General features: G+C 52.9%; 5 protein-coding genes across 5 annotated transcripts; 2 read left to right on the top strand and 3 right to left on the bottom strand.

Moving 5' to 3' along the window:
* Nucleotides 1–39: 39 nt before the first annotated feature.
* On the top strand, nucleotides 40–3928 carry HMPREF1120_04417 (uncharacterized protein). The gene has a single exon (XM_009158546.1). It carries the CDS (start codon nucleotides 840–842, stop codon nucleotides 3573–3575), a length of 2736 nt encoding a protein of 911 aa, XP_009156794.1. The 5' UTR covers nucleotides 40–839; the 3' UTR covers nucleotides 3576–3928.
* A 245-nt stretch (nucleotides 3929–4173) lies between these two features.
* Nucleotides 4174–7229, top strand: HMPREF1120_04416 (transcriptional regulatory protein LEU3). Its single transcript, XM_009158545.1, has 3 exons — nucleotides 4174–4646; nucleotides 4806–6489; nucleotides 6570–7229. Exons 1-3 carry the CDS (start codon nucleotides 4203–4205, stop codon nucleotides 6872–6874), a joined length of 2433 nt encoding a protein of 810 aa, XP_009156793.1. The 5' UTR covers nucleotides 4174–4202; the 3' UTR covers nucleotides 6875–7229.
* A 540-nt stretch (nucleotides 7230–7769) lies between these two features.
* On the bottom strand, nucleotides 7770–9476 carry HMPREF1120_04415 (NCS1 family nucleobase:cation symporter-1; the record flags this gene model as incomplete). Its single annotated transcript, XM_009158544.1, has 2 exons — nucleotides 7770–9083; nucleotides 9231–9476. 2 exons carry the CDS (start codon nucleotides 9474–9476, stop codon nucleotides 7770–7772), a joined length of 1560 nt encoding a protein of 519 aa, XP_009156792.1.
* Nucleotides 9477–10875: 1399 nt separating this feature from the next.
* On the bottom strand, nucleotides 10876–12025 carry HMPREF1120_04414 (cytochrome P450; the record flags this gene model as incomplete). The annotated part of the gene is made up of 4 exons (XM_009158543.1): nucleotides 10876–11047; nucleotides 11233–11387; nucleotides 11445–11555; nucleotides 11642–12025. The coding sequence occupies 4 exons, from the start codon at nucleotides 12023–12025 to the stop codon at nucleotides 10876–10878; spliced, it is 822 nt and encodes a 273-aa protein (XP_009156791.1).
* A 105-nt stretch (nucleotides 12026–12130) lies between these two features.
* HMPREF1120_04413 (uncharacterized protein) lies at nucleotides 12131–12513 on the bottom strand (the record flags this gene model as incomplete). Its single annotated transcript, XM_009158542.1, has 2 exons — nucleotides 12131–12214; nucleotides 12337–12513. 2 exons carry the CDS (start codon nucleotides 12511–12513, stop codon nucleotides 12131–12133), a joined length of 261 nt encoding a protein of 86 aa, XP_009156790.1.
* Between the last annotated feature and the right edge of the window lie 504 nt (nucleotides 12514–13017).

The raw sequence follows: 13017 nt of genomic DNA, 5'->3' as shown, positions 1-13017 counted from the left end.
TAGCATGGCAATGTCTGACAGAAACACCTTCGGCCTCCAGCCTCACCTCAGCGCAGCCACCGCTGCAGCCCCAGGCATACGGCCATAACTTCGATAGCATCGTAGCATTACTACTGCTAGTCTGTCCAACGGTCTCTGACTCGCTCCAGCTCCTTGATCCATGTTCAAGTTGCTCGCTTTCGCTCACTCCTCCAACATCCGCAGTCCGAATCCCGTCAATCCCTGAAACGCCGATGCAGATTCCTTTACGTCCAACGCTGCGGAAAAAGTCAAAAAGTCCTTAACCTTGCAATTACATACTTGCGCTCTCTTCCGGTGATGAATCCGTCGATGGAGAATTCATCCAACTCTCGTCATCCACTTTGAAATCATCGTCTGGCGGACGCTTTCTCGACCCCAACTGGCTGCTCAGCTCTACACTGTCCATTCGCTTCAAGTCTGCTCGCAATCCTCGTCAACGCAAGGGCTGCTGTGTCTGCTCCGACTCGCAGCGCCTAGAATACTACAAGGCTACGCCGCCGTTGCCTGTGGTCGCGCTAGACGGCTCTGCTGTCCCATGGCATTTTGAGCCCTCTTTGCTCAGATCACTCGGAGGCCCGCGCTTCAACGCCTGCGCACCGCTCCGTGCCTGTTACCCTTCGCGTCAAGTATCTACATTTCTTCCACGGCTGGCCGACGCTCGACACGCTTCTGATCCACATTCCGTCGTCCTTTACACTTGGTCGCAACCCTACAATTTCCTGCGAATGTCTACTCCTCCGTCTACTGGCACAATCATGAAGTCGCAATGAAGAGCAAAGGATATTGATATTGTTCTACACCCATTGTTGCACTTAGCGATGGGAAAGACCTATGAATACACCATCATGGGACCTCCCAAGGCTCCTGATGAAGACTCGCCTCGTTTATCTTCCAAAGTCTTGCCATATCGAAAGGAGTCAAAAGGCGCAACGCCCAATTTGCGGTCGCTGTACAGTATTTCTGCACAGGTCCATCCAGACATCAAGGTCAAAGAACAGTCGTCTGGTCCCGTTTCTTCGATCCTTCACACGTCTCCAAATCTGCCGCCCACGCCGCCTGGAGCGAGCAATGGAGACATCGCGGATACCGCGGACGACAACATCTCGGATGCTGCCGTATTCCGCTCCACGTTGGTTACTCCGACTCATCAGCAGAGTCTACCCACACCTGATAACACGCCTCCTCGGGAGAAGCCTGCACCGTTGTTGAGGCCGTTCCTGGGTACGCAGCCTTCGATGACATCCACCGGCGCGGAGTCCTTCCAAACAGCCCGTGAAGATATAAACTCTGACAATGGCTCAGACCTGAACAATCACAACAATAGCGACGAGTCTCAATGGACGTCGACTCCCTTCACCAAGCCAAGTACGGCCGATCATGGTCTGAAACGAAGTGGGGTGGGTCGATCACCCCTAAACAATGTATTCGATGAAGACACGGCGATAAGTCCATATGAAGATCATCTCACCCTCGATCAAACTCCGGAGACGCATGTGCTCGCTCCAACATTAATGGAAAGCGACAATGGCAAAGAAAGATTCCAGGCCAGTCCCCAGACTCTCAGTGAACCCCAAACTCCAGAGGATCAGGTGGAAGAAGAGAACGCGTCGCCCCGCCTTGCCACCTGGTCAGGCAATATTCAGAAAGGAGCTGACAAGGCTCAGCCTCGGGAAACTGCCACTTCAAATGGTTTGGGCCGTGGCAGAAGCCTCAGAGACAGACTCCTCGATGCACAAACCCAGGATCCGTCCGCATCTACAGAGAAATTTGCCGAAATCATCGGCTGGAATAACTCGGTTCCGATGCTGAGCGGCTCGCCCGAAGCCCAGAAAGTAGAGAACGATGAAACTCGGCGGTGGTCCGGAGTTTCAGCAACATCTACCATTGGAGCATACGTTATCGAGCAGAACCCACTTCCAAAGAGGAAGACGACGCTGCGGCATATGAACAAACATGAATCACTGCGGTCGGTAAGCTCGCCGTTGCCGGCATCAACCCGCAACTCGATGATGACGACCGCCTCGGAGTCGACGCGGCGTCTCGTGCACAAAAAGGCAGTTCTAAGCAATCAAAATCGGTGGAGCTTTGGGTCTGAAGTGTCGAGGTCTCACAGCCTAGCTTCAAGCGCAGTCCTGCCTAAGACAGAGATCATTCGAGTGGCTGTGATTCCTGAAAGAACTTCATCGTTGCCATCCTCCCACTACGGTAGCAACCGGCATTCCATGTCGGCCGGGTCCGCACAGTCGCAATCGCGCAGGACTTCAGATAACCCGCCTTCCTCTTGGCAACACAAGAGAGCATTCTCCGAGTCTACGGGCCGCGGGAGAGAGCGGCAACCTGAGATCTCGGTACCTCCCCGCAGTTCGTCGCTTTCTGCGCCCACGTCAAGAAGTACTTCCTGTGCCAATTCGATCACGTCGGAGCACCTTCGGGTGCGTCGGCAACAGGCAGAAAAGGACTTGCGCAAGACGTTGGATAGGATGGAATCCGATCGTTTGGTCCAGACTCTTCGCCACTGGCGCAACGAAGACCATAAGCAAGTTTCAGCGGCACAAACAGCCAGCTCCAAGCTGAGTCCCTCCGTTACGAGGAATCATTGGACTGCTTCTGACCATGGCGAAAACTGGTCGAACAACGAGTGGGCAGATTTGCGACCTCCATCTATTCTAGAGACAGTATTCTCCCAACCATCGTTTCTGTCGGCATCCCCAGAGATTAACGAGGCAAAGGCAGTGAACTTCTTCCCTCACAACAACCACTCTCTGCAACTGATCGAACCCTTTCCCGTGCAGACCTCCATGGCTGTGAGAGAGGTACAAAGACAGAATCTTCCCTTGGAAGAAGTGGAGTCGCCATTGCGGAACCCGCGGCGGCCTCCTGAACCGCCTCAGTTCAAAGTGATTCCTCCTACACCTGGCGATGAGCTGGACAAAGAACTCTCGCTCGACGCGATCCAGGCTAATCGCCCAACCCGGTCTCCGTTGAGACGGCCCGGGAGATCGCATCGGCGCTCTGAATCCTTCATAGACAGCATATCACGAAATTTGAGTTTGAAAAATGCCCGCAACAGGAAAGCCGACCAAGAGCTCGATGGACGACTCCACCCGTTCTGGCGGCCACGTGCATTCTGGGACGACATTGACGATGGTCCTGCCTACTTGGAGCAGGATCGACCTAGCCAACGAGGGATAGTCAGCAACTCTCTCGGCTTGCCTCAGGAGCGCACTGTCATCACAGGGCCTGTATCCCTGGTGAGGCGCATATCCGAGCGACGACGGCAGAAGCGTGGTGTAGTAAAGCAATCTAGTCATGGCAGCCTCGCGAGATTGCGGGCTAGCCGCCGGCTTCACAAATCTCATGGATTGGGACTACGATTCCATCTGATCGGGCTCCGAGATATCCAGCAACGACTGTTGCAAGCTCGAGCACAGCGAGATGATGAAAAGCGAGAGAAGAGGAGGGCACACCTCCGACAAAGTATCGGACCTAACGTAGTCCCTCAGGGTGATTCCAGGTTTCCGGCAAGCGATACAAGTCTTTCGAGAGTTATGTAAGCGCGCCGAAGGTTTCTTGATGACTTGACACGATTTGACATTGCCCTGGTGGCTGAGATTCGTTTCTAGGATGGAGTTTTGGGAGGGTTGCGCGTTTCGTTGAAGGGATTGAACTCACGTGAAAAGAGCAAGAAGTCTTGACGACTGATGACCTGCACGAATGGACTGGACGAACTGGATGAATGAATTGGATGAATCGACGACATGTATGTACGAATAGATTGTATTGAGCATTTCGATCACAGTATGGTAAACGGAGCGGACCACCGAGTTGAGTTCTTGATCAATGGGACGAGGCTTGCGCCCCCTGCTCCGACTGCTGCCTTCGCCTTAGCGATTCCAATGCAACCGAGTCTAGAAATGGTTCAGAAGTGATGCTCGAATCGAAGACGATGACTACAGCAGGAATTAGTTCATTGCCATGGTTGTAGATCGAGCGCGTCATGTGCCAATGAATGCCTCACCTCGCTGGTCGCAAGGCTGCTGTCTAGCGAAGTGGATAGTGTTTGTAGTGTGGCTTGATTCCATGGCACGGGAAGAGATTTTTGGCTTCAGCAAGGGACCTCGCAACTTGGCGTTCGACTGTACGGGCGCCATAGCAGCTTTCGGACTGATGTTGCACCCTCGATGTCCGGTTTGGAAGACGAACAGACCATGAGCCTGGACATGAACTTCTTCCCGCCGCCTCAGGCGCAGGCTGCGCTTCATCAGAATTTTATCTTATCAGATGATGCCAAGTCATCAGCAACTCTCTACCAACGCTCAACCCGCGATTGCGATATCGGCCTGACCGGCTCAGGCTGGGGAGCGGCAGCGCAGCCAGTTCACAGTCTCAGCCCTGAGTATTACGACAGCTTCACCCTGGCTTCCACGTCGGTTGCGACTGATGCGGACGGTCCTGGCTCCGGGCTCACCAGTCCGACCCAGGACCGCAAGAGGAATGCCTCCGTCGCTGGCCTCGAGAGCTCGCCCAACAGCGTCGAGTCGCCCGACCACAATGGCGATGTCCATACCCGCGATGCCCGCCGGCGTCCTGTAAAGAGAGCTTGCAATGAATGTCGCCAGCAGAAGGTGAGCGCTACAGTCTTGTACAGACGATGCCGGCGTGCTACCCAGCTTTATGCTCGGATGCCCGCGTGTTTACCCGCCCGCATCGACTGAGTCACCGAGTATCGCATTTACAATGCGGACTGCCGTTTTGCGTCGACCCTTGCTAACAATGGTTGGTAGTTACGATGCGATGTTGTGCAAGAGCCTTTTCAGACATGCAGTCGCTGCAAGCGGCTGTCGCTCGAATGCAAGATTGAGGACAACTTCAAACGCGTGGGCAAGAGATCACGGAATGCAGAGATGGAACGCGAAATCATTGAGCTACGCAAGCAAGTGGCGGCGGCACAACAACAGTCAGGAGCTCTGTTGAATGGAGCGCTACAGACCAGCACACCAAGCTTCTCTCCAAGGACCGGGACTGGTGCTGGTACTTTCACCCAGGATGCCGCTGCCGCCGGCCTCCTCGACCTGCGAGGGGGTGCATTTGAGAAGAGCCCAGGAAGACAGATATTCAAGCGTCTCGAGGATGTGACTTTGACGTCGGATCGAGTCCAGGAGCTCTTCCAACGCTTCTTCACTTTTCACCATCCCTTTTTGCCTTTTCTCAACCCCGATCGGACTCCGGACGAATATCACTCAAGGTCGCCTCTATTGTTCTGGACCATTATCTTGATAGGCGCGCGCCACTACACACCTGAACCTGGACTGTTCAATGCCCTCACCGGTCCGATGACGCGACTGCTGTGGTCGACCATCTCGGAGGTGCCTCAAAACTACCATGTTGTCAAAGCATTGGTCTTGTTGTGTGCATGGCCTCTACCGACAAGTAGCACGTCGACGGATCCCACTTTCATGATCTGCGGAATCATGATGCAGATAGCTCTGCAGCTTGGCTTGCACCGACCCACGCATGCCCAAGACTTCAGCAAGTTCCGCGTCGAGCTCCGAGAAGTCGAGCTACAAGACCGAGTGGTGGTCTGGAGCGTATGCAACATCGTCGCCCAAAGAATATGCACGGCATATGGGCAGCCACCGCTGACAATCTACGACTGGACTCTTGGCCCCAAGCCCATTGAGACCAATCCCAACTATGAACTGCCCGCTCCCATCTTCAATCGCCTCCTGATCGAAAAGTTTGTCGACAAAGTCTCTCGGACACTGTACATGAACCCGCATGACCCCGTCGGACTTGCCACCGACCTCGAACGGCCGACTTACGTCTCGTTCCTGACACACGATCTAGAAGAGCTGGAAGACAAACTGCGCACCGACACGTCGCCAATCACAAAGATCTATCTCAAAGCCGCGGCATTGCACATGAGACTCAGTGCCTTCTTCTCCCCTCCCTCTCTCCCATCATACCGCGCAGACATGCTGAAACTGTACTACGCCACGATCGACTTTTTGGAGATTTGCTTGAGCTTGGAATCGAGTCTGAGCGTCAACCTGCCCTCGTCTTATCAACATGGTCTGTCGCTATCACATGGGACCAACTACATTTTCCACATGATGTTGGCAGCTGGCTTCTCGCTGCTAAAGCTGATGCGCAGCTTCCTCAGTGAGCACGAGCTTGACCAGAAGGGCGCATCGGAACTCCTTTCCCGCACGGTCTGGGCACTGCGAAGTATGAGCGTGAGTGAAAACGACCTTTTTGAGCGCCTGTCCGAGGTTCTGGCACAGGTGTGGAAGAGTGGGAAAGCCCCAGCTGGCTCTGGTGTCAATAACAACAACAATGGCAGCGACAGTGATGTCGACGACAGCCTTCAACTCAAGGTCAAGTGTCGCATGTCCATGTCTCTGGTGTTTGACTCGGTGTGGCGATGGCGCCGCAATTTCCACTTCAAGGGTGGAAAACCCTCTGACTGTAAGCAAAAGCTGCAAAAGGCTACCTTGTGTTTTCTGTTTTGTGAATATGATTTTGTGTTCTGACATTTTTACTTGCAGTAAGAGACCACGGTACCAGCATGCAGTCCGATAGCCAGATTGTCATGCCAGAGACGACCTCGGCCTCGACCTCGACGTCTAGGGTCCATGATCCCATGCTGTCGAGCTCGGCCATAGTCCCCGGGATGGCTGGGATGGCTACCGGGATGGTGGACGATTTGAGCATGGACTCGGGTCAGGCCAGTTATGATGTTTTTGATCCATTGAACTGGATGCTGGATGGTATCGTTGAGTTTCCATATAACTTCAACACGGTGCAGAATAATGATTTGTCTGGGGTAGACTCGTTGGGAGGGGGGTTATAAAACAGTTCAGTTTTGCACATTGTGCTGCAGCCGTGGCCGGGGGCATGGGGAAGGGGCCGGGGTGTTTGGCTCTAGATTTGAATTTACAATGTTCAAGTTGGCCGTTGGTGGGCTGGGATGGGCAGACCATGCTCAGCCAGATTTGGGTCGATAGATCTATGGTCCTTTGATTTCTTTGTTGATATGGGACTGGGCTGGGGAGGGGGCGTGGTTTGCAACTTGAGGGCCTACTGTTACAGCTTACACACTGCAGCGTTGACGACTTTCACTCTCAGAACCGACCTGATATTGATACTCCTTAAGAGTGATGACTTGATTTGATGACCAGAACGAATATATTATTATACACCCGATATCGCCCGCTGTGGGTGATTCTCTGGAGTCTCCCCGCTCTGCCCTTGTGCTTTTGAGTGTGTTTGTTTGCTCGTAACGTACAGGCGTCATGAATCGAGCAGTGGGAGGGTGGCAGAGTTGAACTAGAGAGGAGACCAGGCCAGGCTCCTCGTGCTTGAGTTGCGTTTGTTGTTCGCATGGTGCCTTACCAGCGCAATGATGGAATCAAATCACTAAGATCTCGCCCAGAGGTCTTCTAGATCCCCGTGAGCTGAGGCCGAGTTTGTTTTTTGCCTTGCAGAAGCTTCCTAAGTTGGCCGACCAAAAGAGCCCATCTACCCCGACGGTCACGTACTCTACAGATCGCCCTCTCCGAGTCTGTCTCCAGAGGCAGCAGAGCCTTTGCACTGATTCTTGAAGGGGAAGAAATAAGGAAAGAATGAAGTCCCAGACCACCTGATAAGACGATCGTTGACTGATACCTAGGTATATAATTACACAATCCCATACACGGATATCTTTCCATATATATATATATGTCAAATATACCTCGGGTCAACCGTTACCTCCGAAAATACCTCACTTCCAGCGGCCTGAAACAGACATACGCGACAAAAGCAAATCCAAAAGCCAACTCAAACCCGACATCACCACCATACGCAGGGTCACCTATCCTTTTCCCAATCGGACCAATGAACCAGACCTGCGCCATCCCCATAACGGCCCCAAAGACACCGAAACAAAAGGCACCCAGGGCCGCAATCGACGGCGGGAGGCGGTTCGGCTGATCATAGTGCGACGGCGTATACCCCCTAAACCCACGCTTGAAGAAAAAATGCTCAGGAAGCGCGATTCCTGAATATACGGCAAGCCAGTATCCAATGACCAACATGAAGTTCTCGAGCACGCTTTCAAAGTGACTGTATCCGGGGATAGCGATTGCGCAATAGATGACAGTTCCGACCAGTGTCCAGAGGAACCGGGGCACTTTTTGTGCGTACCTTGTGAGAATCTGTAGAGAGAACGTCAAGCTGTAGATGTTGGGACAGTTGTTGCCGACGATGGATAAAGCCAAGACCACGAGGCAAAATTTGCCGAATCCGCCTAGTGGTGGGACTAGGACTTGATGCAACAGGCCGCCGACGGCGTCGCGGTCGTAAGCGTCGGCAAAGGCCTTGTCATTGACGATGGCCGTGGCGACGGCAAGACCTAACATCTCCGTGAACCAGAGTGGGAAAATGAGGCCGATGAAGACGTAAAGAAAGACTTTTTTCCGAGGTGTTGTCGCGGGTTGGTAGCAAGTGTAGTCGGAAGCGTAGGATGTCCAGCCTGTCGCGAAGCCGAATACCGATGCTGCAAACGATAGAACTGATCCGGTTTCGGCGGCGCCGCTGCCCATGGACAGATTGGAAAATGAGCCCGAGTGCGCGAATTCCCCCAACACGATGAGGAAAATAATGAAGCATGGCACCCAGCTGATCATCTCGTACATGTGCACCACCTTGTATCCGAACAGGGTGACCAGAAACGTGCATGCTGCAATGACGATAATGCCTGCCCACCCTGGGACGGAAGGGTTGACGGCGTGTAGTAGTTGTGCTCCCACGATCACGTTCACGGATGACCAGCCTAGACAGGCGAGACAGTTGAATATCGCAATCACTTTCACGCCCCAGTACCCGAACCAGAATCGACTTAGGATCATTTGTCGCATGCCGAATCGGGGCCCGAACGTCGAGAAGAAACAGACTGGTAGGATACCCAGCATGTTGATGAATATGATCACTAGGAATCCGTCGATGAAGCCGAGCGCGAACACGGGGACGGCGAGGACGCCTATGGCGAATGATGAGATGACCATGTTGGCGGCTAGCCACTACAAAACGAACCATTAGAATTCCTGCGTCTTTCTCTTCTTTCTCAGAGTGCGCGCGATCGCAGCGTGGAACAGACCCGGAGTGTTCTGTCATAACAGAGTCTTCTTCCAAACAACAACTACCAGCAACAACTGTGTTGTACTTACCATAGTCCCTACTTTCAATGTACTCTTGTCCGTCCGCTCGTCCTCGGGGACTCGCTCGATCCCTCGCTGCTCCACGCCATAGCGGCCCGCAAACCGTTGTAGTCGGTGGTAGAATGTGTCGCCCGTGACAAAGGTTTCGCCATGCACGGCGCCCGACTCGTCCGGAGCGAACACGGATCGATGCTTCTCACCAGAGCCGGAATATTGGTACTCGACATCATACCCGGTCTTGTCGTCTGAAGTCATCTTTGCAATCTTAATCTTCAACAGGGCGGGAACAGAAACAGCAACGTCCTTGTTACTGCAAACAGTGGCCGTGAAGAAGACTGGTAGCGCAGAAGCAGAAGCAAAAGCAAAGCGATTAATTCCAAGAGCGACAAACCTTTTCTGATAGACGAAGGGGGTTACCTCAGATGATATAACATTTTTTCCTCGCCTCGTCCGAAAGCCACCCAAGATTTATCAAGGTAGGAGATACGGGCTCATCAGCTCTCTTACCCTGAACAGGTCTCCATTCGCCAACATCCTGGGTCAGTGCATGTCAAGGAAGAGGCGCCAGTGGCGTGGTCGAGATAAGGAATCCCAGAGACCAACGCAACTGGCTCACTGGTCTGCTCGACATCGGCCGGAAGCGAAGCCAATCACGGTTCAACTGGTTCGGTTCTGAGGGGGTTGGGATATCCACTGCCATTGCCCACCTCGTGAGCGAGTGACAGGCCGGGGTGTTGCTTTTGTTCAGCAACTCGACTCATCAGTCGAGAAGATCGTCAAGTACTGCGGCGTAAGCTTATCAATGGGTGACCTCCAATCGATCGGAGCTCGCCTGACTGGCATGCGGCTCATGGCCCTGCTTGGAGATAAAACATGTCGCAAAACGAGTGATGGTGTTGGATTTACTCCTGTAAAATGTGCGAGGCATGGCAAGACATGCGACCGCAACACAAAATCTGCCGAAGAGGCTTGACGAAAGCTTGTCAATGAATCGCTTTGAATGTGTGGACGATAACTGGAGCGTCTGCCAGATCGGTATTGAAGAAGGGGACCGGGGAGGGGATGGAACCCTTGCCCCAAACTGATGAGCCAGCCCCAGGACGGTTACATCCCCCGGTTGCAACGTAAGGCACTGTAGATAAGCAAATAACCTCCTCGCTTGCCTAATTCCATCCCGTCATTTGTGTTGGTCAAACTTGAAGCCTGCCCTGGTTTCGTTCACAATCAGTTGAACAGTGGTTTTGGGCTAAGGAGGCTCATTTCTAGGTATCAGGGGCCACCAATGCGGTCCTACTATCCTCCAGATTTCAACGGTCATCATACTTCTATTATGCGTTCCTCTTCGAGGAGCACATACTGTCTTCACAATGATGATTGTAAGGCCGGAGTGCTTCTCGTGACACTGATTGACGTAAAGCGGACTTTGGTGATGTTGGCCGATATCGTCCGGGAACGTCGCTCGTCTTCTTTGGTGGCGGGAGAGACGACCTCAAGGCCAGGAGGACGAAAAGCCCTAAAATGCGTAGGTAACCTGTAGATATAGGATATATGCCTCATACAGGGCGAAGACTCATTCAGCTATCTAGCTCCATCCTTGCGGTTGATGGACCCCAGGAACCAGCCCTTCGTCGACTCAAACAGGACCAGATCGAAATCAGACCTGTGCCACGATTTTCGCTCGGACGCCCTTGCTTTCCAGACTCGGCATTCCGACGAAGAAATCACGATCGATTCTGATGTCTGCCTCGTAGGACGTTTCGTAGTTCTCCATTTCAAAACGCGACATGATCATAGCAACGGTCAGGAATAGTTCGGCATATGCGAGACTGTAGACGATGTCCAAAGAATGGAACTATTAGTTGTTTTACTGTCCAGATATTGACATACATCTACTGGACCTTGCTTGGAAAATACGAGAGGAGAAAATGGCGGGGATAGAGAGCAAGGTGAAGAGGAATAGGTCTCGGGATCAAAGGGGGAAAGAAAAGTGCGGCGCATACTTGATTCCCACGCACATGCGACTCCCTTTTGTGAAGGAAACGAGGTATCGATCGAGCCGAATCCCTGCTTTGAGGCCCGCAGCCATCGTTCGGGGTCGCACTCTTCCGGATTGGGGAAAATCGTCTTGTCCATGTGGACGAAGTAGTTCGATTCGCTGACCGGTGTCTAGATATTGTGTTGTCATTAGTCGTGTCGTTGGGATCCGTGACAGACAGAACATACACCAGGGGGAATGATCCAGTCTTTGTACCGAAGAGGCTCGGTGGGCGAAACTCTAGGCAGCCGGGTTGTCACTCCGTGCATGAGACGGATGCCTTCATTGATGGCGGCGGTCTAGATTGGTCAAGCAGAAAACATATGCCATAAATCAGCTTTCTGGAGTTCTTTGATCGCAACCTTGCTCATGGAGATCATCATACCAAGTATGGCAGCTGTTCCAAGTCCGTCAACGAGAATCTACCATCTCCCTTGGACGGGATCGCCTTCAATTCCACTCGAAGTCTTTCGAGTTTCCTCTTGTCCTCGAGTAGAAAAAAAGTGATGATGCTCAATGCCTTGGCGGTCGTCTCAGAACTGGCTCCGATGAGAACCTGCCCTTCATCCTGCAGACGGTCGACAGTCTTCTCGTGGGGTGACAAGTCACTGTCCAGCAGCGTCTGGAAGATTGTGCCGTCGCTCTTCTTGCCTACCTTGTTATCGGCGATGATGTCGGTTACTCGGGCTCGAACCATCCTTTGCCAGATCAGTAGGGAAGCGGCTTGTAGATCCATCTGCTTCATGAAAGATAGCGGATTCCGCTTCATGATCGGCAAGGCCCAGGGAAACTGGCGTAGGATGACACCATTTGCGGACCCGGCAATGACGGTCTCCTTCCAAGAGACCTTGAAATCGTCCTCGGCCAGATAGTTTTAACTCTCGCCAAAGCGAGCGTGTGAGATGATGTCCGTCGTCAGCGCCATATAGGCCACGTCTAGTCGGATAACCTCACCGGTCTAAATCGCTGTGACAGTTGGTCGATCTTGGCTACAAGAAGCGGCTCCAGCCGACCGATTGCACGTTTTGAGAAGAACGGGTTCAACGCCGAGCGTCGCATTCAGTGTAAATTGTGAGGTACTGTTGCGAATGATGAAGTCGGGGCCCCTGCCATGGCAACCCACCCTGCATACTTGTCGCGCTTCTTGGCACCGGGTGCATACAGTTCTTCATAGTAGTCCGAGTCACGGATGTGAAGCTCATCGGGGGAGATGCGGATAACGGGTCCGTATCGGTCATGCAACTCCTGCAGCTCCATATAAAGCAGCCCCTGTGGATGATGTCGTGGTAGAACTCATACCAGCCCGTCAAGGCTGCAAGTTTGGGGCCTGGAAATCCCGAGAGGGGGTGAGAATACAGTCGATATATGTAGGTGCGCGCCAGGTAGAACAGCCAGGAGAGGATAGCCACATATGCAGTGTCATTGAGCGTAGCGGGGAACACAGAGGACGTTGTGATATTCTTGAGCGGTCAAGCTCCGGTGTACTATGCGATAGTAGCCCTGAGGTAGGTTCGGCCCTCAGAAACAGTCCCTCTTCGAGGCTGAGCCTGTGCACAAAAGTTGATGTACTGAAATAATGTACAACAGCAATCTCTCGCACACTCCAGCATCCTGCTGTTGAGTCCGAGGACATTGGTGTAGCCATCGGCAGTTCGTTTAGCGGCGCTGCAATGCCCCTGCATGTTTCTTGATCATACGCTATAGAAGCGAAACTGGTAATGCTAGTTCGTTGAACAAAGCACACTCAAATCCGGCTTACCT

This window comes from Exophiala dermatitidis (genome assembly GCF_000230625.1).
Source record: "Exophiala dermatitidis NIH/UT8656 unplaced genomic scaffold supercont1.4, whole genome shotgun sequence".
NCBI classification, from domain to species: domain Eukaryota; kingdom Fungi; phylum Ascomycota; class Eurotiomycetes; order Chaetothyriales; family Herpotrichiellaceae; genus Exophiala; species Exophiala dermatitidis.
This window is presented reverse-complemented; position numbering and strand designations above follow the sequence as displayed.

Bases quoted from the DNA above. Each gene is read 5' to 3' on its own strand.
- HMPREF1120_04417 (XM_009158546.1), top strand. From the start codon at position 840: ATGGGAAAGACCTATGAATACACCATCATGGGACCTCCCAAGGCTCCT.
- HMPREF1120_04416 (XM_009158545.1), top strand. From the start codon at position 4,203: ATGTCCGGTTTGGAAGACGAACAGACCATGAGCCTGGACATGAACTTC. The intron at 4,647-4,805 runs GTGAGCGCTACA...AATGGTTGGTAG, and splicing joins ATGAATGTCGCCAGCAGAAG to TTACGATGCGATGTTGTGCA. The intron at 6,490-6,569 runs GTAAGCAAAAGC...TTTTACTTGCAG, and splicing joins GGGTGGAAAACCCTCTGACT to TAAGAGACCACGGTACCAGC.